Here is a 24,109-nt window from a genome sequence, read left to right as displayed (position 1 = left end):
TCTCACTTCATTTCATCAGCCTTCTTCTCCTGCCTTTGGGACTTCACATATGCTGTTCCCAAGTCCGCCACCACCACCTAGTTGGCGCCTGCCAAAATGAAATCGGGATACTTCTAGGCCGTTCTTCAGACATCAACTAGACAGTCTGTCATCCTGGATGTTATCAGTATTGGATGACGCAACTTGTGAAGCAGTCTTTCCTTCATTAAAAATCCATTTCATCATCTACACAAAATCTGGCAAGATTTCAGGAATGTGTAGAAGTTCTTGAAACTACATCTCTCATATGCCCTAAGCTTTTAAGAATTTACATACACTTTTCTTTCTCCTTGAAAGCTAAGTGAGTCACAATAATCCTTCAAACCCCGATCAGGTGTCAGTTCTGCTGTGGAACGTTCCCTCACCCTCTCATGAGGACAGAATTGTACATTCTTACTGTTGCAGGTACTATATTGCACTGTGCCGTGGTAACTCTTTTTGTGCTCCTACTGTGCTCTTATTTTCAAAGTAATAAACATACACAGTTTTTGAAGAAGCAAAGAGGATTTTCCTTATAGTGATGGAAAGAATAACTTATTGCAGATGAACCCTCCCCCTCAGAGAAACAACTAGAAACTCTGGAAAAATACAGACAGAACATCTGTTTGAAGGCACTGGAGAGATACCAAGGATCCAAGGTAACGAAAGCCAAGAACTTGGAAGAGAAAGAAAGTACAGAGAAGTGAGTACAACACTGCTTTCCCCCCTTCAAGGCATTTTCTAATTTGTAAACTGTTGCCCAGAAACTGAGAGGCTGAGCAAAACTTTCTGAAGTCGCATGGGGATGGGAAGATAAAAGAAGCATAGTTCTGAGCTCAACAATCAGAATGGCCCTCATAAACATCACAGATGTTTAGACAGGAGGCACGAAGGGCTACACCCTACAAGGTAAACTGGAAATGGACTTTGCAATATCCAATCAGTTCGGTTCCGCTCGTATTACGGTGATCTTCTCCTTTTTTAACCACCTGCTAAAATAAAAGATTAATCCTCTGTATGGAAGAAAACACAATCTAGAGCCTCAAATTATTTCTACAATGTAAATACCAATGATTAGCATTAAATTAAAAAAAAATCAGAAACATCAGGAGATAAGGTCAATAGTTGAAAACCAAGAAGAGAAAAAAAAAAAACAGAAAACAAAACAGATAACAAGACGCCCGTAGGTGATCCTGACATTGGAGTTATTGAACCTAGACTTTAAGTAAATGTAAAAACTATGTTGAAGAAATTAGATGACAAGATAGAGAATTTCAGCAGAGAAATGGAAAGTACAAGAAAGCCATCAAAAGGTTATTATAAAACTGAAAAATATGACATTTAAAATTAAAAACTCAATAGAAGAGTTTGAAGGTAGGAGGAATAGTGAGCTGCAGATAAATCCAAAAAAACCCACACAGAATAAAGCATGGAGAAGAAAAATTATGGCCAATATAGAAAAGAGCATAGGAGACACACAAAACAGTGAAAATATCTAACGTAGGGGGTAGCTGGAGTGTACAAAGAGGAGAGAAAAAAATGGGACAGAAGCAGCATTTGAAGATATAGTGGCTGAGTTTTCCAAAACTGATCTAAGACAGCAAATCCCATCTTTAAGGAGTACTAAAACCCAAAGTGGGATAAATAGGCAAAACGACACAAAACAAAACTCCTCTAGGCACAGTGCTTGAAAACCAAAGACTGAGAAAATCCAAAAAAAGGAGTAGCAGAGGGGAAAACTAAAACCACATGACCTGTGGAAGGGTAAAGCGACAGCTGACTTCACAACAGAAATAAAGGAAGCCAGAAGACAACGGAATAACACCTTCAAGTGCTGACAATGGAATAACACCTTCAAGTGCTGACAACGGAATAACACCTTCAAATGCTGGAAGAAAATAACTGCCAACCTAAAATTTTACAACACGTAAAATTATCTACCAAAAAAGAGGCTAAACAAAGGCATTTTAAACAAACAACAACTGAAAGAATTGGTCACTGCAGACTCACACTAAAGGAATTAATGCAGGGAGTTCTTTAGGCAGACAGGAAATAATCCCAGGTGGAAGCACGTTGCGATGCAGAAAGGAATGAACAGCAATGGAAAGGTCAATATGGAGGAGCATTTAATCAATACTGACTATGAAACAACTTTGAGGCAGTACTGAGGAGGTTAAATATATGTAGAATTAAAGCACTCAACAACAATGAATGAGTTGGAAGAAAGGTCAATGAAGTTTAAATGTCCCAAGATTCTTGCACTGTCCAGGAAGAGGTAAACATACTAACTTATATTATACTTTTAAAAAATTGTTCAAGGGCTTCCCTGGTGGCGCAGTGGTTGAGAGTCCGCCTGCCGATGCAGGGGACACGGGTTCGTGCCCCAGTCTGGGAAGATCCCACACGCTGCGGAGCAGCTGGGCCTGTGAGCCATGGCCGCTGAGCCTGCGTGTCAGGCGCAACAGGAGAGGCCACAACAGTGAGAGGCCCGCGTACCACAAAAAAAAAAAAGAAAAAAGAAAAAAAAGTTGTTCAAGAATAGGCAGTGAGGGGCTTCCCTGGCGGCGCAGTGGTTGAGAGTCTGCCTGCCGATGCAGGGGACACAGGTTCGTGCCCTGGTCTGGGAAGATCCCACATGCCGTGGAGCGGCTGGGCCCGTGAGCCATGGCCGCTGAGCCTGCGCGTCCGGAGCCTGTGCTCCGCAGCCGGAGAGGCCACAGCAGTGAGAGGCCTGCGTACTACCAAAAAAAAAAAAAAAAAAAAAGAATAGGCAGTGAATGTACAACTAATAAACTAATCAAGGGAAGAGAAATAGATTTTAAAAAGCACATATAAATCTGAAAGAAAGCAAGAAAGGAGAGAAAAAGGAGCCTAGGATAGGTAGGACATATAGAAAAGAAATAGTAAGATGACAAATACAAACCTCAATATATCACTAATTATATTATATACAAACAGACCAAATACTCCAATTGAACGGAAAATACTGTCACATCAACAAACAACTCCTCCCCCTCTGAAAGAACAACTACATGATACGCATAGGTATGCATGCATACACATGCATTAAATATAAGCATAGAGAAAAAATGAAAGTAAAAGATTTATGACGCACACTCTAATGAAAACAAAAACTTCTATGCAAAAAACTATAAAACAGTATTGAGAGAAAGGAAATCTAAATAAATGTAGAGATATACCACATTCACAGATTAGAAGACTCAGTAATGTAAAGATTTCAATTATCCCCAGATTCAGGTAACCCCGATCAAAAAAACAAACAAATAAAAAAACAAGCGAAAGGGTTTTTTTGCGGGGGAGGGTACAAATTGACAGGTTGATTCTAAAATAGATGTGGAAATACAAAGGGTCAAGGAAAGTCAGCACTAACTTGAGGAAGAATAACAAAGACAGAGGACTCACATTATCAGATGTTAACACTTAGTATAAAACTGCAATGATTAGGAAAGTATGGTACTAAGGTAAGATCAGGCAATTAAAGCAATGAAAAAGAAGCAAAAGTTCAGAAACTGACTCACATTTATGCCCTTAATTTATAATGAAATTGCCCTCAAGACCACTGGGGAAAGGAGGGTCGCAAAGTGGTGCTGGGTCAAATGGATGGATGCCCTGGTGCAAAAGCAACTACACTAGGACCCTGTTTGCCCACATATAAAACTCAATTCCAGGTGGATCGTAGTTCTAAATATGGAAGTAAAACAACAAAGCCTTTAGACTATAACAGAGAAGAATATCTTCATGACTTGGAGAAGCAACATTTTTAAATCGGACACAAAAAGCACTAACCATAAAGGAGAAGTGTAAATTGGACTATATTAAAATTTAAGTTCTGTTTATCAAGAAACACCTTTAAAACAGTGAAAAGGTAAGCCACAAGATACAAGAAATACATATATATGTGACAACTAACTCCTGCAAATAAATAAGGAAAAGGCAGAAAACTCATATTTTAAAAAAATGGGCAAAAGACCTGAAGAGATGCTTCACAAAAGAAGGTACCCAAATGGCTGATAAACTGAAAATATCCTCAACTGCCCTGTTCCTCAGGGACACGCAAACTAAACCCATAATGTGCTTCTACTACACACTCAACAGAATGGCTCATATTGACAAAGCAGATGTGGTGACCAGGATGTAGAACAAGTGGAAATTTCAGATACCGCAGGAAGGACTGTAGCTGAGTGGCCGCACAGCCTATGACCCAGCAATTCCCCCGGGATGCCAAAAATGCTCATTACTTGATCTTGGTGGGGGTTTTTCAGGTGTATTCAATTTGGGATAACTCATGAAGATATACATTTAGGACTTATACTCTCCTCTGGATGTATATTATTCTTTAATAGTAATGTATATTTCAAAAAGAAAAAAATATTCAAGCCGTACTACTATATAACAAAAGCAACAATCCATCTCCTCTTCACCTGATTCCTACTTATAGAGCCACTCAGTTCTTTAAGGTTTCTTCTGATGGATGGATGGATGGATGGATTTATTTAATTATTTATTTATGGCTGTGTTGGGTCTTCGTTGCTGCATGTGGGCTTTTCTCTAGTTGCGGTGAGCAGGGGCTACTCTTCGTTGTGGTGTGCGGGCTTTTCATTGCGGTGGCTTCTCTTTGTCACAGAGCAGAGGCTCTAGGCATGCGGGCTTCAGCAGTTGCAGCTCGTGGGCTCAGCAGTTGTGGCTCGCAGGCTCTAGAGCGCAGGCTCAGTAGTTGTGGCGCATGGGCTTAGTTGTTCCGTGGCATGTGGGATCTTCCCGGACCAGGGCTCGAACCTGTGTTCGCTGCACTGGCAGGTGGATTCTTAACCACTGCGCCACCAGGGAAGTCCTGATGTAGTTCTCATTTTCAAGTAATGGGCTAATACTGAAACTTCTTGTTGTCTCCATTTTAGATAGAAACAGACTTCCGACTATGAGAATATTCTTTTTTTTTTTTTGTATCACCAGGTATTTTTCCTTATACATTCTGTTCCCTATACAGTACTCCTGGTTCAGGGGTACCTGGTGTCTCCAGGGCTCAAACCCTCCCAGAGTTTTGCAGCACCAATCAGCTTGCTTCTTGTTAGCTTCCCTATCCCTGGACAACTTTAGGTTTTTATTTATTGGGGTCTCTCAGTTACCACTCATCTGTCTCCTTCCATCTTCGACAACTTCATTGAGATCTTATTTGTTTTCTTCTCTCTCATTTTCTTTGACTTTTTCTTTCTTTCCCTCCTTTAGTGGGATTTCAAGAGACATACACAGTTGCAGAGGTCTATAATTACCATCTGCTTATAGTCTAATAGGGGTGACTCAAATAGTTTGGGGGAATCATATTTGATTAGTCTTAGTACGCTTAGCATCAAGCCCAGTAACAAGCATGTTGAAAGTGCTTGAAAAATGTGTGTTGAACTGCTGAAATAAAAAAGTCAGGTTCATTGTCAAATCAACAAACTCCCCGCACCAGCCCAGTGGTCTGTACCTGGCCTCAGGGCATCACGAAGGGTGTGAGTCTCACCTGTGTAGTGCTCATTGCCTTGAGCAGCACAGGTCAGGAGCTGCGCCATGGAGGAGCCCACTGCTTTAGATGTACTTCCCAGGTCCTGAGCACATTTTTCCAGCTGTAAGAAGATTCAAGGAGGAAGACAGCTTAGAAGAGGCAAATCATCCACTAAAGTCTTAGCCCCAAAATAATGCAGATCAAACTTCTGGGCCGCAACTCTTTCCTACCTAATACACCAATGGCACTAAGAAGAAGTAGGGTGATAGAGGGGAAAGAACCCAGGCTTCAGGATAAACAAATGAGTTCACACCCTGCCCTCTGCTTCCTTTCCCCACTTGCTAGCTGTTGAGAGATTGGGGTAAGTCACTGAACTCTCCCAGTCTCTGTGTCCTGAGATCACAGTATCTAGCTCAGAAGGTTTTCAGAGAATTAACATAGGTACTCAACAAATGGTAGCCATTAGTATTATGCTTTCAGAAGCTAATTCAGAAGTCTGCAACAAATCCTTAGTGAGAATTAATTATGCCTTAGCAGGAAGTGAGCAGACATCCAGCTGTTCCACCTTCCTGGCACGTGGGACCATTAACATTGTTCAATTTGATCATTATACTTTGCGGAGTTCTAACCAGAGGGAAATGCAATAGGAATAGAGGTTTGGGATGGTAAATGAGATTATGAAAACGGGCAAAGAGCTTGCTTCCCATGACGAGCACGTCCTCTCGCTTTGTCAACGGAATAAATAATTCAGAGAATAAAGTCAATAAAGCCCTATGGTAAGGGTAATTATTCAATTACTAGATGAGGACAACATTTTGGAAGAGAACTTCCGGGCACGCTGCGAGAGTTCAGAAAAGCATCAGGAAATGTATGCAGTTTTAACCCCACAACATGTTTTCCAAGAGAGGCATTTTCTTCAAGTAAAAAATGGAGCCTGGTCCACTGTAGCCAACAGTATAACACAGTACACACATTTGTTTAGGGCAAACAATTTCTTTAAAAATTACATGATGTTTCTTGCATTCTAACTGACCGGTTGTTTTATGTGAAGGCAGAATAGGTGTCATGGGCTCCTGGAGCACAGAAGTCTGCAAAGGGATACCTGGACCACTTTGCAAAGCTGCTGGCTCAGGAGCCAATACTGACTTTCTCTCTAGCCGGGGCACCTTAGTTAAGTGACTTCCTGAGTTTCCTGTTTTTACAATCAGGGGTAGCTTGATTTCACAAATATTTTCCGAATGCTTCCTACGTACCAGGCATTGTTCAATGGTAAATTAGATGCTCTGGTAGTCCTTTTATACTCTAAAAGTTTTTAGTTTCTATCCAAAGAGCAGCAGTAGCTAAGAGTAAAAGTTCTCACTGTGAAAGATCAAGGCATGGGTTTTGGAGTCTTACAGATCTGGGTTCAACCCATGGTTCTGATGCTAACTACCAGGTAACATTGAGTAGAACAGGGCACCTTTTTTTTTTCAGCTGTAAAATGGGGTGAACAACACTTGTTCATTAGGTTACTATCAGGATAAACTAGGCTGACTGTGTGTGTACACAGTGCAGAAGAGGTGCTTAATAAATGAAGCTATTTTATCAGTAATGTTCAGGAGTGAGGGAAAGGAGGTACATACAAATGAGGACGACTGGTAAAATTTTAGCCAAGAAAACCCTGGCACAGGCATCAGGAGGTACCATAACGTGATCAAATGAGATTTCTGGAGCCAACATTCCACTTGCTGTTGTGGCTTTACTAGAGTAAAGTGCTTTGCCATTGCCCACCCCAGTGCCTTGCACTATGGAAATTTTTTTTTTTAAACACGACTGTTGAAAATATATTCTGTGTTTATAACTTAATTGCCACCCATTTCGTAAATAAAATACTTTAGACATAGAGGAGATTGGGACTTGCCTACAGCTAGTGGATGACACAACCTGGACCAAGAAGCCAGAACTCCTAGGTCTAAACATAGCTCCTCCAGCTGCCCTGGGCATTCTTTTCAGAAAAAGCCTGCAGGATTAGAACACTGGCCTCAAACGCCAGCAGGTCTTGTTTATGGAAAAGAGGGATGAATAGGAACTGATGCCTGGTCATCCCCAGCCACACCCCAGGCAGGTACACACAGGCCCATCACCAGAGGCCCCCTCAGGGCCATCTCTATCATAAGACTGTTCCAGAGAAATGTGGCTATTCTAGGGCTTTGCATTAAAAACACTTGAAACTGAGACACACTGACCACCCCTCCCCCCAACTCTAAAAATGCCGTAACTTCCTAACAGAGGTAGAGTCCCAGACCCCAGCTGCCACCAACATCTCCTACCGTCTCCCCTGGGAGTGGCTTCAGCTGACTCTCCACGGCAGCCATCTTGGCATCCTGCAGTTCACTCTTCAGGGTCTGCACAGTGCTCAGTGCTGAATCGATTTCCATGGGACCACAGGCTTCATGGGCCTGTCAACAGAGTTGAGAATATGTGCACAACAGTCTGCTCGGGAAAAGCATCCCCAGTACCTTGCAACATAGGAAATTCCTTTCTGGATACAACCAATGATTCTCCAAATCTAGCAATAGGAAGCAAGGGTAACAAGCATTTCCTGAGAGCACAAAACCATGCTCAATCAGGACCTCAGTCCTAAGTTCCCTAAAAAATCAAGTATGTGTGTCTCATAACTGGATATACTTAAATTTTCCTTGAAGCTGTTTATATCAGAAATACATTACCTCTCAAACGAAGAGGATCCTTATTCACTGTGTCTGGGTTCTAGACATGGGGCACCTAGCACAGTATGTGTGCACACAAAAACTTGGGAAGCATGGGGTGGATGAAGGAACGAATAAACAAATGAACCCAGGACTCTACAGACAAGTCTATGTCAACCTTACTGAATCTCTTTACAAATTTCTAGATTGTAAACCATTATCGTTCCATACTGAAGGCTATGAAAGATTTTTTTCCTTAATAAAAACTTTTAAGAAAACTGCTTCATTCTGGTGATCATCTAGAACAGCGGTCTCCAAATGCTTTGATCACACACCCCCAACACGCATGTTAATAAATTATACACGTAAATGTTAGTAAATTATACACATACAAGTATATTAAATACTGGTGTATCTTAACTTCTTTCTTTTTTAGATAGTAGTAACAACAGCAGCAGTACACACTATTTGATTGATTTCTATGTGTGAGTATTACTAGGTGACAATACTGAGGCAGAGAGGTTAAGTGACTTGCCCAGGTCACAAAATTAGTCAATGGCAAGGCGAGAATTTGAATGCAGGTGGTCTGATTTTAGAGCCTGTATTCTTAACCCCTACACTATATACTAAAATCATAAAAAGAGTCTTCCTGAATCCACTGCACAGTGTTGCCTGAGTCCCACTTCGGGGATCACTGCTCCAAAGCAGTTGTTGGAGGTGGGTGTGTCGTTCAGTCACTGAGGAAACTTGTTAAAATGCAGATATTTGGGCGCTATGACCAGAGATTCTGACTGGGGTGCTCAGAGGTGAGGCCCAGGAACCTGCATCCTAAATGCCCCCATGTGATTCCAGTGCAGATGGTCCCTAGACCTCTCTTTGAGAAAGAGAGCTCAAAATAACTTTTTTATTAGATATAACCTAAAACTCTAGATATTTTTCTTTGGTGATGTAGTGCACTGTTTATATTACAAATTCAAATCAGCTTCTAACCTTCTTCCCTTGCTCATACATGAGGCTGCCTGTTTCTATAAAGGGATTGTTACAATGAGGAAAAATGAATTCATGCTAGAACTTCATGCTAATACCACATCAAACAGTACAGTAATGAGGCCCTTTGGTAATTAACACATCCCAGAGACAGAAACGCATTAATCCCCAGTTCTGTTCTATCGAGGATCTTGTGAAGGTGAATGCTCCCATTTAAGAGGTGGAAACCTCTCAGGGCAAAGATAGTATAGATGATCCTCCAAAATAGATTTGCTGCCTATATAATGTCATTAAGTTCACAAGATAACACCTGGAAGATATCATCACTTACTGTGCCCACAGTTTACCTGGCACCAAGAAACTGATGACTGGTCTCCCCTAAGACTGTGAGAAATAGATCATTGCTTGTCCCAGGGCAGGGGAGGAGGGGAAGTATGCAACTTAGCATAGTTTAACCAAAGTCATCTGTAACCAGAAGGTGATAACTAAGTCAAGGAGATAGCGGCTAAAAGGGGCAAAAGCCAATCCACATGAGCATATTTAGTGGTCAAGCAGATGAAATGGACAACTGAACCAAGCAATATGCCAGGCAGCGTTCAGGCCCTGGGGAGCACCCAGGTCACACCAACAGTAAGGAATTAAAAGCTCCGCTCCTGACAAGCTAACTGCCGTGACCAGGGTCCACTTGCCTTCTGTGATGCGGTACGCAGCTCTGCCAAGCTGGTGGCAAGGTTCTTGGCACACTGGCTCAGCTGCATGGCTGCAGCCTGGTCGCTGACAGTGGGCACTGCGGCTTTAGCAGAGGACACCATCTTGCTTCCAGGCTATGGAGAGAAAAGCTGAAGGTAAGACAGCTCCTGGGCAGCAAGAGTCAGAGTAGAGACCCAAACAGCAATGCCGCCTTATCAGCCAGAACTTACTTTGCCCTAAAACAAGGAATATTAAAACCATCTAGTTTCCCCCCAAAATTGCCAACCGAAATCAGATACTCTGGGGCAGTACATTCTAGGAATGTTTGAAACGGAAACTATGTGTCTTCAGACTGGCAGAATGGATAGAAAAACAAGACCCATATACATGCTGTCTACAAGAGACCCACTTCAGACGCAGGGACACATACAGACTGAAAGTGAGGGGATGGAAAAAGATATTCCATGCAAATGGAAACCAAAAGAAAGCTGGAGCAGCAATACTCATATCAGACAAAATAGACTTTAAAATAAAGACTACTAAAAGAGACAAGGAAGGATACTACATAATGATCAAGGGATCAGTCCAAGAAGAAGATAATAACAATTGTAAATATCTATGCACCCAACATAGGAGCACCTCAATACATAAGGCAAATGCTAACAGCCATAAAAGGGGAAACTGACAGTAACACAATAACAGTAGGCGACTTTAACACCCCACTTACACCAATGGACAGATCATCCAAACAGAAAATAAATAAGGAAGTGCAAGTTTTAAATGACACATTAGACCATATGGACTTAATTGATATTTATAGGACATTCCATCCAAAAACAACAGAATACACATTTTTCTCAAGTGCTCATGGAACATTCTCCAGGATAGATCATATCTTGGGTCACAAATCAAGCCTTGGTAAATTTAAGAAAATTGAAATTGCATCAAGTATCTTCTCCGACCACAACGCTATGAGACTAGATATCAATTACAGGAAAAGATCTGTAAAAAATACAAACACATGGAGGCTAAACAATACACTACTTAATAACGAAGTGATCACTGAAGAAATAAAAGAGGAAATAAAAAAATACCTAGAAAAAAATGACAATGGAGACATGACGACCCAAACCCTATGGGATGCAGCAAAAGCAGTTCTAAGAGGGAAGATTATAGCAATACAACCCTACCTCAAGAAACAAGAAAAATCTCAGATAAACAACTAAACTTACACCTAAAGCAATTAGAGAAAGAAGAACAAAAATCCCCAAAGTTAGCAGAAGGAAAGAAATCATAAAGATCAGATCAGAAATAAATGAAAAAGAAATGAAGGAAACAATTGCAAAGATCAATAAAACTAAAAGCTGGTTCTTTGTGAAGATAAACAAAATTAATAAACCATTAATCAGACTAATCAGGAAAAAAAGGAAGAAGACTCAAATAAACAGAATTAGAGATGAAAAAGGAGAAGTAACAACTGACACTGCAGAAATACAAAGGATCATGAGAGACTATTACAAGCAACTAATGCCAATAAGATGGCCAATCTGGAAGAAATGGACAAATTTTTAGAATAGCACACCCTTCCAAGACTGAACCAGAAAGAAAGAGAAAATATGAAAAGACCAATCACGAGCACTGAAACTGAAACCGTGATTAAAAATCTTCCAACAAACAAAAGTCTAGGGCCAGATGGCTTCACAGGCGAATTCTATCAAACATTTAAAGAAGAGCTAACATCTATCCTTCTCAAACTCTTCCAAAATGTAGTAGAGGGAGGAATACTCCCAAACTCATTCTATGAGGCCACCATCAACCTGACTCCAAAATCAGACAAAGAGACGTCACAAAGAAAGAAAACTACAGGCCAATATCACTGATTAACATAGATGCAAAAATCTTCAAAAAATACTAGCAAACAGAATCCATTAGCACATCAAAAGAATCAAACACCATGATCAAATGGGGTTTAGCCTAGGAATGCAAGGATTCTTCAATATATGCAAATCAATCAATGTGATAGACCATATTAACAAATTGAAGGATAGATAAAAACCATTTGATTGCCTTGTAATCCAAGTGCCTGAGTTTGTGTTTGTATTTATGATTGTGTTTGTATCAAATGGCATCATGGAGTGCTGCCTGGCTAAAGGTTTCAAAGTCATAAGAATAGAGGGAAGAGGTCGGAGAATTGGATCACATGGAATATGAGAGTATAGATGTAGAAAATTTAAAAAGAAGAAAATCTGTACTGTAGCATCTGGTATCATGTTTATTTTATAAGTGTATATATTGTTCAGATACTAACTGGGAAAAATTCATTAACAATAAATATGCTATGAACTTAAAAAAAATGATAATCTCAACAGATGCAGAAAAAGCTTTTGACAAAATTCAACACCCATTCATGAAAAAACTCTCCAGAAATCCAGAAAGTGGGCCTAGAGGGAAACTACCTCAACATAATAAAAGCCATACATGACAAACCCACAGCCAATATCATTCTCAATGATGAAAAACTGAAAGCATTTCCTCTAAGATCAGGAATAAGACAACGGTGCCCACTCTCACCACTCTTATTCAACATAGTTTTGGAAGTTTTAGCCACAGCCATCAGAGAAGAAAAAGAAATAAGATGAATACAAATTGGAAATGAAGAAGTAAAGATGTCATTGTTTGCAGGTGACATGATAGTATACATAGAAAATCCTAAAGATGCCATCAGAAAACTACTAGAGCTAATCAATGAATTTGGTAAGGTAGCAGGATACAAAATTAATGCACAGAAATCTCTTGCATTCCTATACACTAACAATGAGAAAATCAGAGAAATTAAGGAAACTCCCATTTACCATTGCAACAAAAAGAATAAAATACCTAGGAATAAACCTACTTAAGGAGGCAAAAGACCTGTATGCAGAAAACTATAAGAAGCTGATGAAAGAAATCAAAGACAATACAAACAGATGGAGAGATATACCATGCCCTTGGATTGGAAGAATCAACATTGTGAAAATGACTACACTACCCAAAACAATCTACAGATTCAATGCAATCCTGATCAATTTACCAATGGCATTTTTCACAGAACTAGAACAAGAAAATTTTACAATTTGTATGGAAACACAAAAGACTGCAAATAGCCAAAACAATCTTGAGAAAGAAAAATGGAGGTGGAGGAATCAGGCTCCCTGCCTTCAGACTATACTACAAAGCTACAGTAATCAGGACTGTATGGTACTGGCACAGAAACAGAAATACAGATCAATGGAACAGGATAGAAAGCCCAGAGATAAACCAATGCACAGATGGTCTCCTTGTCTTTGACAAAGGAGGCAAGAATATAAAATGGAGAAAAGACAGCCTCTTCAATAAGTGGTGCTGGGAAAACTGGACAGCTACATGAAAAAGAATGAAATTAGAACACTTCCTAACACCATACACAAAAAGAAACTCAAAATGGATTAAAGACCTAAATGTAAGGGCAGACACCATCAAACTCTTAGAGGAAAACATAGGCAGAACACTCTATGACATAAATCACAGCAAGATCCTTTTTGACCCACCTCCTAGAGAAAGGGAAATAAAACCAAAAATAAACAAATTGGACCTAATGAAATTTAAAAGCTTTTGCACAGCAAAGGAAACCATAAACAAGACGAAAAGACAACCCTCAGAATGGGAGAAAATATTTGCAAACAAAGCAAGTGTCAAAGGATTAATCTCCAGAAGGTACAAGGAGCTCATGCAGCTCAATATCAAGAAAACAAACAACCCAATCCAAAAATGGGCAGAAGACCTAAATAGACACTTCTCCAAAGAAGACATACAGATTGCCAACAAACACATGAAAAGATGGTCAACATCACTAATGATTAGAGAAACGTAAATCAAAACCACAATGCGGTATCCCTTCACACCAGTCATAATGGCCATCAACAAAAAATCTACAAACAATAAATGCTGGAGAGGGTGTGGAGAAAAGGGAACCCTCTTGCACCATTAGTGCGAATGTAAACTGATACAGCCACTATGGAGGACAATATGGAGGTTCCTTAAAAAACTAAAAATAGAACTACCATATGACCCAGCAATCCCACTACTGGGCATATACCCTGAGAAAACCATAATTCCAAAAGATATATGCACCACAATATTCACTGCAGCACTATTTATAATATCCAGGACATGTAAGCAATCTAAATGTCCATGGACAGATGAATGGATAAAGAAGATGTGGCACATATATACAATGGAATATTACTCAGCCATAAAAAGGAACAAATTTGAATTATTTGAAATGAGGTGGCTGGACCTAGAGTCTGTCATACAGAGTGAAGTAAGTCAGAAAGAGAAAAACAAACACCATATGATAACCCACATATACGGAATCTAAAAAAACGGTACTGATGAACCTAGTGGCAGGGCAGGAATAAAGACGCAGACGTAGAGAAGGGACCTGAGGACAGGGACGTGGGAGGGGAGGGTAAGCTGTGACAAAGCGAGAGAGTAGCACTGACATATATACACTACCAAACGTAAAATAGATAGCTAGTGGGAAGCAGCTGCATAGCACAGGGAGATCAGCTCGGTGCTTTGTATCGACCTAGAGGGGTGGGATAGGGAGGGTGGGAGGGAGGCTCAAGAGGGAGGGGATATGGGTATATATGTATACATATAACTGATTTACTTTGTTGTACAGCAGAAACTAACACAACATTGTGAAGCAATTATACCCCAATAAAGGTATTTAAAAAAAAAAGTATGTGTCTTTTGGGGTGGAGTGGGAAGTAAAATTGGGCTAGTGGCTTGAAATTCTTATTTAAAACAGATTTGAAAGGGAGTTTCTTATTAAATATGTTTGTGTTTCTTGGAACAGCTCTTTAATCTGTGTCTTAAATATATGTAATAGACTATTTAGAAAAATACAGGGACACAAAATGAAATGAGTGACCGCTCACATCTCAGAACCCAGGACAATTTCACCATGCATGGGTGAAGGCACATATGTACAGGCACATATATTTTCAAAAGTAAGATAATACTATTTATTCTGTTTTCGAATCTCCTTGTTCCACATAGTCTATCTTTTTCATAGCTATGTAATACCCTGTGTATACATCAGTTAGCACTTTTCAATCTTGTATTGTTAAGTATTTTCCATGTTTTCAAATATAATAAACAATGATATGATAAACACCTATGTAACTAAAATTTTGTACATGTTCATAATTTTTTTGTATAAATGTTTCTGGACCAAAAAGTACACATAATTTTAAGGTTTTTAATATGTATGCTATACAATGGCTCTTAGTAAAGCTGTAACAATTTAAGTGCCAGATCATAAATACCAAGGACACAAGTTAATATTATTAATATTTAAGGAATTCATGAGAATTTATAAGAAAAATCAGAATGAGTATATAAAAAGCATGAATAGACAAGTTCACGTAATAAAAACAAATAACTGAAACATGAAAAATGTTTAATATTGTGAAAATCAAGGACATGCAAGATCAAATAATAAAAACGTAACCAAGTAAATTGGCAAAAACATTTCAAAAAAATGATTGACTTCCCAACTTGGAAAAGAGGTATTAAAAAGTGTGCTCCAAAATGCAAATGAAAACCACAATGAGGTTTCACCTCACACCAGTCAGAATGGCCATCATCAAAAAGTCTCCAAACAATATATGCCGGAGAGGGTGTGGAGAAAAGGGAACCCTTCTGCACTCTTGGTGGGAATGTGAATTGATACAGCCACTATGGAGAACTGTATGGAGGTTCCTTAAAAAACTAAAAATAGAACTACCATATGATCCAGCAACCCCACTACTGGGCACATACCCTGAGAAAACCATAATTCAAAAGGTCACATGTACCCCAATGTTCATTCCAGCACTATTTACAATAGTCAGGTCATGGAAGCTACCTAAATGCTTATCGACAGATGAATGGATAAAGATGTGGTACACATATACAATAGAATATTACTTAGCCATAAAAAGGAACGAAATTGGGTCATTTGTAGAGATGTGGATGGACCTAGACTCTGTCATACAGAGTGACGTTAGCCAGAAAGGGAAAACAAATATCGTATATTAACGCATATATGTGGAATCTACAAAAATGTTACACATGATCCTATTTGCAGGGCAGGAATAGAGGTGCAGACGTAGGAACAGACATGTGGACACAGGGGGTAGAGGAGGGTGGGACGAATTGGGAGATTAGGATTGACATATATACACTACCATGAGTAAAACAGGTAACTAGTGGGAACATGCTATAAAGCACAGGAAGCTCACCTCAGTGCTCTGTGATGGCCTAGATGGGTGGGATGGGGGGGAGGTCTAAGAGGGAGGGGATATATGTATACATATAACTGATTCATTTCATTGTACAGCAGAAAGTAACACAACGTGGTAAAGCAATTATACTCCAATAAAAAAAAATAACCCCACATTTGAATCTAAAAAAGGAGTGGCTATGTGTATATGTATTCACTTTGCTGTACACATGAAACTAACACAACATTGTAAATCAACTATATTCCAATAAAAATTAAAATAAAATAAAACAAAGAGAAAAAAATAAATAAAAAGTGTGCTCCATATGTTGCTAGTTGTAAATTTAGATTCATTCATCCTTCTGGAAGGGCAATTTTACCACATGTATGAAAAGAGTTTAAAATGTAAACTTTAAAAAAAGTTTAAAACTTGTTGATCTGCTGATTCCATTTCTATTTATTTCTGACTCTGGCTTTATTCTTGTTAAGATCTGATCCGTCTACAGTAGCAAACTTAAAAGAACAAAAGAAACAGGAAAAACAAGGGCAGGGACAGTGACCCCTGGACCATGTCCACACTGTACTATCATAAGACCCTATGATCCTGCCAGCAGTGGGACAACACAACTGATTCTAGGACCTGTAACCACCTACAGCAGAAGACAAACAACTTGTCCAAGCCACAATTCTCAATGTCCCAAAGATAAAAATAAGCTGCTTGCAATTCTAGTTCTAGTAATTTACCCTAAGGAAACAATTCAAGAGGGGCACAAAGATTTGAGCACACACCAAGATTTTTTTTTCCATCATATCACAGGTTGTTTATGACAGCAAATAATTGAAAACAACCTGTATGTCGAATGACAGAACAGCGAAACAATGAGTATAGTATATGAGAGAATATGATTCAAATTCACAAATATTCATAATATAAATGTTAATATGAAAAACAGTCAATACACAGTGAATCCCAAGAGAATACATACATACATAAATACGTTTGTATATGTATGAAGATAAAATGTGAGGAAGCATAAACATTTCATGTTGTATCCCTGCATGTTGGAGCTACGGCTCTTGAAGAATTAACCAAATAGAAGTATCACCGGGTCCTGTAAGTACAGATCTGAATAGACAGGGACGAGGAAGAAACTTGCCAAACCACATGGACTGTTGAGGAGATCCAAGTAGACAAAGTGCCGAGAGACGTGAAAGAAGTACGTACAAAGGGAGTGTTCACAACTTAATATTCACATTTTATATCTAATTAAAAAGAAAATGAACCTAGCCACACTTCACAAAGACTGACAAGACTTACTCATTCTGTATCTGCCACAAGAAACCACCACACCTTTGGAGAAGATGCACTCACAGATTCTTATTTCCCTGGCTATGAATAATGGCATGAGGTATTCTGGAAACTAGCACACCTAAAGTGGGCAGTGGGGTGGGGGTGGGTTGAGGTTCTGGGGAAGACGGAGGTGAATGTTTCCGTGGTACCTGGAGGAAGTTCTGGCTGGAGATGATGAGCGCCAGCTGGGCACTGAGATCTTCTGCTTGGGCTTGGCTCCCTCTGACCCCCTGGACTAGCTGAGGGATGTGATCAGCCACCGCCTACAGGAAGAAAGGAAAATGAAAACTGAGCACACCCAGGATGGTGACGTACCAAAATGGGGTGTGTGGGGAAACGCCCCCAGCGATAATGTTCTGTGGATGTGCCTTCCCTCCTGGGGGTGCCTGGCCCAAACCCTGGATTCACTCAGCAGCTTTAGCCCGTTGGGCCCTTGCCAACACTGATGCCAACACAGTACCTGGGGGTAGGCTCCTCCCACACACACTCTACCCTGTGGTCCCCCGGGTCCCAATACACGCAGCACAAGGCGATTCTCCATAACGAAGCCTTAAAACAATTTCCCCAGTTGCAGCTCACACCATCCTGGCTCGTTAGGGTTGAAAACCCTAGCATCAAAGAATCTATCCAATTCACAGGTGGATAAACTCAATTCATATGGTCCAGTGATCAGAAGAAAGTGAGAGAAGCACTCAACTAACAGCATACTTCAGCATTTCGATATCTGACTTTGCGGGTATACGTTTCATCTGTCAGCTTTCATGTCACTGTGGTTCCTCTTCCTGTGTTCTCATTCCTCAAATGGGAAAACCCAATGCCCAGGATAGGGGAGGGAGGACAGCATCCCAAGGTGAGACCACTTGAAAGTGACCGTCTTCCACGGTGCCTAGGAGATGCTGGCCTTTTCCCTCTCTACAAGTCCTCTGGCTTGTCCCTTTGCGCCACGCCACATCTGGCCAAACAGGCCCTCAGAGGCCATGGCACAGTGACCGTCACTGCTAAGGAAGGGTCCAAGAGCAGCCCACCCTGGTGACACGTTCTTTGCAGGAGGCTATTTCAGCAAGAATTAAAAAAAAAATTTCGGGCTTCCCTGGTGGCGCAGTGGTTGAGAGTCCGCCTGCCAATGTAAGGGACACGGGTTCGTGCCCCGGTTCGGGAAGATCCCACATGCCACGGAGCGGCTAGGCCCGTGAGCCATGGCAGCTGAGTCTGCGCGTCCGGAGCCTGTGCTCCGCAACGGGAGAGGCCACAACAGTGAGAGGCCCGCGTACCGCAAAAAAAAAAAAAAAAAAAAAAAAAAATTTCCAGGAGAATTTCACTCGCATCCTCTTCTGCTGGCTCCAGGAACTTGGCCCACTTTACCTTCTGCACCGCAACCTGATAAACAGTAATGCTCTCATTCCCTGACAGAGATACCCACGGGCTGAGTATGTTCCTTTTGTTCATAAAAAGTAGGAGGAAGGTTCATACTATTTTCCTGGACACAAGTAGCGTGTGCTCCCTGAGAAGGGGAAATGCCATTTTGCTACCCCTGCTGGCGGCTGAAGTCAGGCCCCAACAGGAAACCAACTCCCTCCGCAGCAGGGGCTTGGCTCTCAGAAAAAAACTCCTCTTTATGTGCACAACCCCGAGGACAGGGTCCTCCTGCATTGCTGAGGCTTTTCCACCAGAGCAAACTTGCTCCCCAGTGAGGGGCTAGCCTCAGAGAACTGGGATTCAGGATGTGGAGGGCCCTGGGTGGTCTCCCCACAGGAGTAAAGCCATTTTTGAAGTAGAAGCAGCAACACCCCTCACATGTAAATGGTTTCACAGAGGAGATTTGAGAAAGGACAGAGAAGGCTCAGAGCCCACGCAAATCCAAGATGCCTCTGCACCCAGCTCCCACGGCGAACCGAAGCACTGCAGGGAACTTCAGTCAGGCATGGTGTCAATATGTGGGCGATGGCCAGGCACTGAGATGTGCCTTTGGCACCACTCGGGGCTCTCCCAGGACAGTTAACTCTGGGCGCTCAGAGAAGGCGGCAGAGGTGGACGGCACCCTCTGCGGCACCTTGGCTTCAAGCGCGGCGTCGGCGACAGGTCTCGGAAGATCAGTGAGGCAACCACAGAAAGCACCAGAGCGCAACAGCAACGAGGCCAGACAGGATGAATAAGTCCTCAGGTGCCATCAGTGCAAAGCAGGAAGTCACCCCTGCCATGATGAGTGAAGACTGAACACAAAGGCCGCCATTCAAAGGGAGCAAGGCCCTCTGGAAATTCAATGCTTCATTACCGTTTCAGAGCCCTCAACGGCCTTGTCATTGATCCTCCTTGACTTGTGCTCTCAAAAAGGAAAAGAATCTACACAAAGGAAAGACAATGCTGGGAAAAACATGTTCTCTTTCCAAACATAGGCCATTCACTTAACAGACAAAAACCAGACGTGTGTGTGTACACCTGGAACATGGGAGCCGGAACAAACTGGATTAGGAGCCTGGATGAGCAGTCTTAACCGAATTACCAGGGCACTGGGCGCTCTAATGTTATCAGGGTCTCCTCCAGCAGACCTGGCTCTCTGGCAGCTGGTGCCTCACCTTGCAGCTCTGGACCAGCTGCTGCTGGGCCGCGGGGTTCTTGTTGGACACGGCCGCGTTCTGGGAGGCGGCGATGGTCTGCGTGGCTGCAGCCGCAGCCTGCTTGGCTGCAACCTGGGGAGGACAGTAAGAGGAGGTGAGGCAGGGTTCACACGTGCAAACACACACACACGCACATTGACGTAAATCCCCTCCACTAAAGGGGGTCACTGCAGGGCTCCAAGAAAGGGCACCCCAGGCACAGACGCCACCCTTTCAGCACCAATGACATTCTAACCTAGCCACGCCCTGTTGTCTTCCTTTGGTTTAAGTACCCTGGGACAATTGAAAAAGACAGGCTCAAGTGCCGATGTTCATCTGTCATTTCTCAAAAAGACAAGGGACGAGTCCCAGGACCGCGATGCCACTGATAAGCGGCACGAAGTCTAAATGTTTTAGGAGAAAAACATTTCTCTCACAAGAAGCATGGGCTGCTCTCTGGGTCAAGCACCGAGCACAAACACTGGGGCTCCTGACTTGCCTGGGCTCAGAAAGGCCCAGATGTCCCCACTGGCGTACTTAATCGTGTTTAGTCTCTAGTCTCCCTCCACAGACAAGGAGGTCAGCTTTCCTCCAGAACTCAGCAGATTACACATGGAGGGATTCCTCACTAGAGCCAAGTTCTGGCCTCTAATGCCCCCAAATTTTAGTCTAAGAATCTCCTGTGTACGTTTGTGAGAGAGATTTATTTTCTTACAGAATTTGTGCCTATTACTTTTTTTTTTCCCCGAGAATAAATAAGCATTCTGAAAGACGACAGAAGTATTTATTACTCCCTTCCAAACCTATTTATCCCCATCTCCAGTCTTCCGAAGTTCCTATCATCTTGGGAGTCGTGAAAGAGTATTACCTCCAACAATATATATACATTTTTAGCTAAAGGTCCTTTCTGAACGTGTACATCCCTTAATGCCAGGAAAAAAAAACAAAACAAAACAAACCTGGTTCCTCCTGAAAGAAAATTTGAATTCTGTTCAAGAATGTTAAACTCTGAAAAGATTCTGACATTGTGCAACCATGAACTGAAGCAGTTTTTCAAACTGTGTCAATGGACCTAAACCACTGAACATAAACGTACAATGTCCCTAAACCAGCCGTTCAAAGCATTAAACTGCACCTAAAGCATTAAACTGCATTGTCTATCTTGATTTATCTTCTTTTCTAGGGGCACTGCCTTATGAATTCGCTTATTCTTTCAGTGGACTCTATGCAAATCTAAAACCTGGAAAACCAGCCTCTTTACTGACCTCCAGTCGGTTGACGATTTTTTTCTTAATAGCATTCTGGGCTGCGGCGTTGGTTGCCACCCGGAGACCTTCTGCAGCTTCTCTCAGCCTTTGCTGCTGGTCCTCGTTCTCAGGGTTGGCTGCAGCTCCCTACGAAGGTGAAAAGAAAGATTCCAAGAGGTCCAAGGGGCAGCATGTCACAGACGCTGAATTCATGCCTTCAATGTTACTTTTTCCTATGAATACCAAGTAACAGGAAGAGAGAAGCCAAAGCAGTATCTTTATGATAAAGATGTTTCCTCTCACAACAAAAAAACATCTACCAGGGGATGTTTCCAAACTGCACAGCTAAACAAGAAAAATCCAATAATAATTAAATTAAATAAACAATTAAACACTGGAGATCATAGCATTCATCATCCACATAAATTACCTTGTGGTGAGAAACCCAATGGTTTAAAAGATGTTAAGATAAATCTCCCTCCTGATCACATCTCTCAGGGAGAATTTTATTTTAATTGGTGTGACAGACACATATTGCTGCTGAAAGATTCTCCTGTCCTGCGGCACTGGTGAATGAGAATGGGCTAAGATTACACCGTAACCCAGGGGCTGGTCTGGAGGGAGTGGGGGGATGGGAATGCCATCCAAAATTCTATAAGCCACTGTGGTTCAAGAAAGACCATGTCTAGAAATTGCATTCCTAGAGAGTCTGGGCTGGCAAATATAGCCAAGTAGAATTGGTCCCCAACTGTACTAATGAGAGAAATCGATGCCCCTATCCAGGCAGGGAAAGAGGAGGGTGCTGTGCACAGCTGATGGCCATGTTTCCCTTGTGTAAGCCCACGGCTCTTACTGTGTTGCCGTAGGTTAAAGTGTGTTAGGAGTCCAAGTGGATTTTAGTTAGATGGGTAGGATTTTGAAGCAGGGAAAGGCTAAAGGTAATGTAGGGAGAGGATAATTTTACTGCCCAATAACTCGACAAAAACTTAAAGCACATCCAGTCTTCCACGTCCACCTGAGATAAAAGCATCAATTAAGATTCTTCTCACAGGGCCTGGATGCTTTGTGACCAGCACTGGATGTATGTAGATGAATGAGTTTCTTCCCATGAACATTTTCGGGCAATAATATTTGCTTGTGAGGCAGAAAGAAACACGCCAATTATCGAAATCAATTTTCTAAACATCTCAATTTTCCATGTGAACACCTTGCCAAATTTACCAATTTGCAAAAATCTCTTTCATTGAACTACGATATGTATAAAAGGTCATAGGAATTCACACCGAATGGAACAGTTTTAACATCTGTGACAGAGTTGTTTTGCCATCCTCTTGGATGGAATCTTCTTTTAAATTTAAACCACTTTTAGTAGTCTTGATTTTTGTGTTTTTAGCAACTAAAAAATTATATTTTTTGCATTTCACATATAAAAGGATTGTTTGGGCTCCTTTTGCGTTCTTCTGCAAGTTTATGAGAGTCATTTTATTTTTTCTGGTCACTGGGTATTTTCTAAAGCCACTCCTTTATCAATGCCTCCAGTGGCATGCCAGCCTTAACTGTGTGTTTCAAGCAGCAGGAAAGCACCATTTCTGCACGTTACACTGACGTGCGTGTCTGGATCCTTCCTTAGCAATATCTTTTTTATGATGAATGTGTATTAGATATGGGGTACTAATCTTGGCCTGAAATCTTAGTTACTGATTATGAAATCTTTTTTTTCTTCACACTATATATATTCTTTGGAAGTCTAACCATCGCACATTCTTTGTCTTTCAACAAAATTCAGCAAATTAAAATACTGCCGTGACAACAAAGTATCAACTTTTAACTAAAAAGTTAAAAGAACTTAACAAAAACACTCAACCTTGTCCCATCTAATATAAATAAACAAAAATAACAAACACTTTGGTAACTTGGTAAAATGCCATGAAAGAGTCTGGGGAGCACTACACATCTAAAAACAAATGTGCACATTGGTCCTGGCTCAGTCCTGGTTATGTGATGGTAGGTTTAATCTTTCTGAGTTTTAATTTTCTCATTTATAAAGTAAGGGACAGATTAGATTTTTCACTAAGATTCTTTCCAGCCTAGCAAGTAATTTTTGTGAACATGAGGGTTTGTCTGAAATGGCTTTCTTTAAACTTAGGAGAAAAAAAAGGAAACAAAACTAGTAACAACCTTAAAAAAATTAACTATAATCCAAAACCCTAATGCGTATTTTTGCTAAAAGGGATGCTAAGGAACAGAGTTTCTTGACTGAAAGAGGGATCAGGGACAGAGGAAGGAAGTTCGGACCCTGCCCCTCCTGGGGACTCTCTTCAGCCCTACCCAAGACATATCTCTAAGGACTATCAGCCCCTCAGGTAATACAATGGTGAGTCAGACAAGGAGGAAGGTCTACTGGATGTCACTGCATGTCACATTACATCGAAAGTGAAGCAATTCACACACTTGGTTGAGACACATTACTGTTCTGTTAGAGAACAAGGAGGCAGGCTAAGCTGTGGGGATGTTTAATGAATCTGAAATGCATAGGAATACATTCAACATGTTACCTTGGTGATATGAAGTTGAAAGTCATTTCTATTTTCTTATTTATACTTACTGCATTCTCTATTCATTTCACCAAAAGCATATGCTAATTGCATAATAAAAACATCATAGATAAATACAGCCTTATCCATTTAAAATAGTTCTCACCCGGAGGTAGGCATCGGAATCTTCTGTGAAACACACACACATA

The 24,109-nt window shown here is 41.2% G+C and overlaps 1 protein-coding gene across 3 annotated transcripts in view; it reads right to left on the bottom strand.

Moving 5' to 3' along the window:
- TLN2 (talin 2) overlaps positions 1-24,109 on the bottom strand; it is a 450,451-nt gene that overhangs the window by 109,166 nt on the left and 317,176 nt on the right. For all 3 annotated transcript variants that reach the window (XM_067749188.1, XM_067749208.1, XM_067749197.1), the window contains exons 23-28: positions 21,385-21,513; positions 20,099-20,212; positions 17,675-17,788; positions 9,885-10,019; positions 7,831-7,959; positions 5,540-5,642 (exon numbers count right to left, since the gene is read on the bottom strand). In XM_067749188.1, coding sequence (XP_067605289.1) covers positions 5,540-5,642; positions 7,831-7,959; positions 9,885-10,019; positions 17,675-17,788; positions 20,099-20,212; positions 21,385-21,513 — 724 coding nt within the window. The remainder of the gene's footprint in view (positions 1-5,539; positions 5,643-7,830; positions 7,960-9,884; positions 10,020-17,674; positions 17,789-20,098; positions 20,213-21,384; positions 21,514-24,109) is intronic.

Source organism: Pseudorca crassidens, chromosome 1 (genome assembly GCF_039906515.1).
Source record: "Pseudorca crassidens isolate mPseCra1 chromosome 1, mPseCra1.hap1, whole genome shotgun sequence".
NCBI classification, from domain to species: Eukaryota; Metazoa; Chordata; class Mammalia; order Artiodactyla; family Delphinidae; genus Pseudorca; species Pseudorca crassidens.
This window is presented reverse-complemented; position numbering and strand designations above follow the sequence as displayed.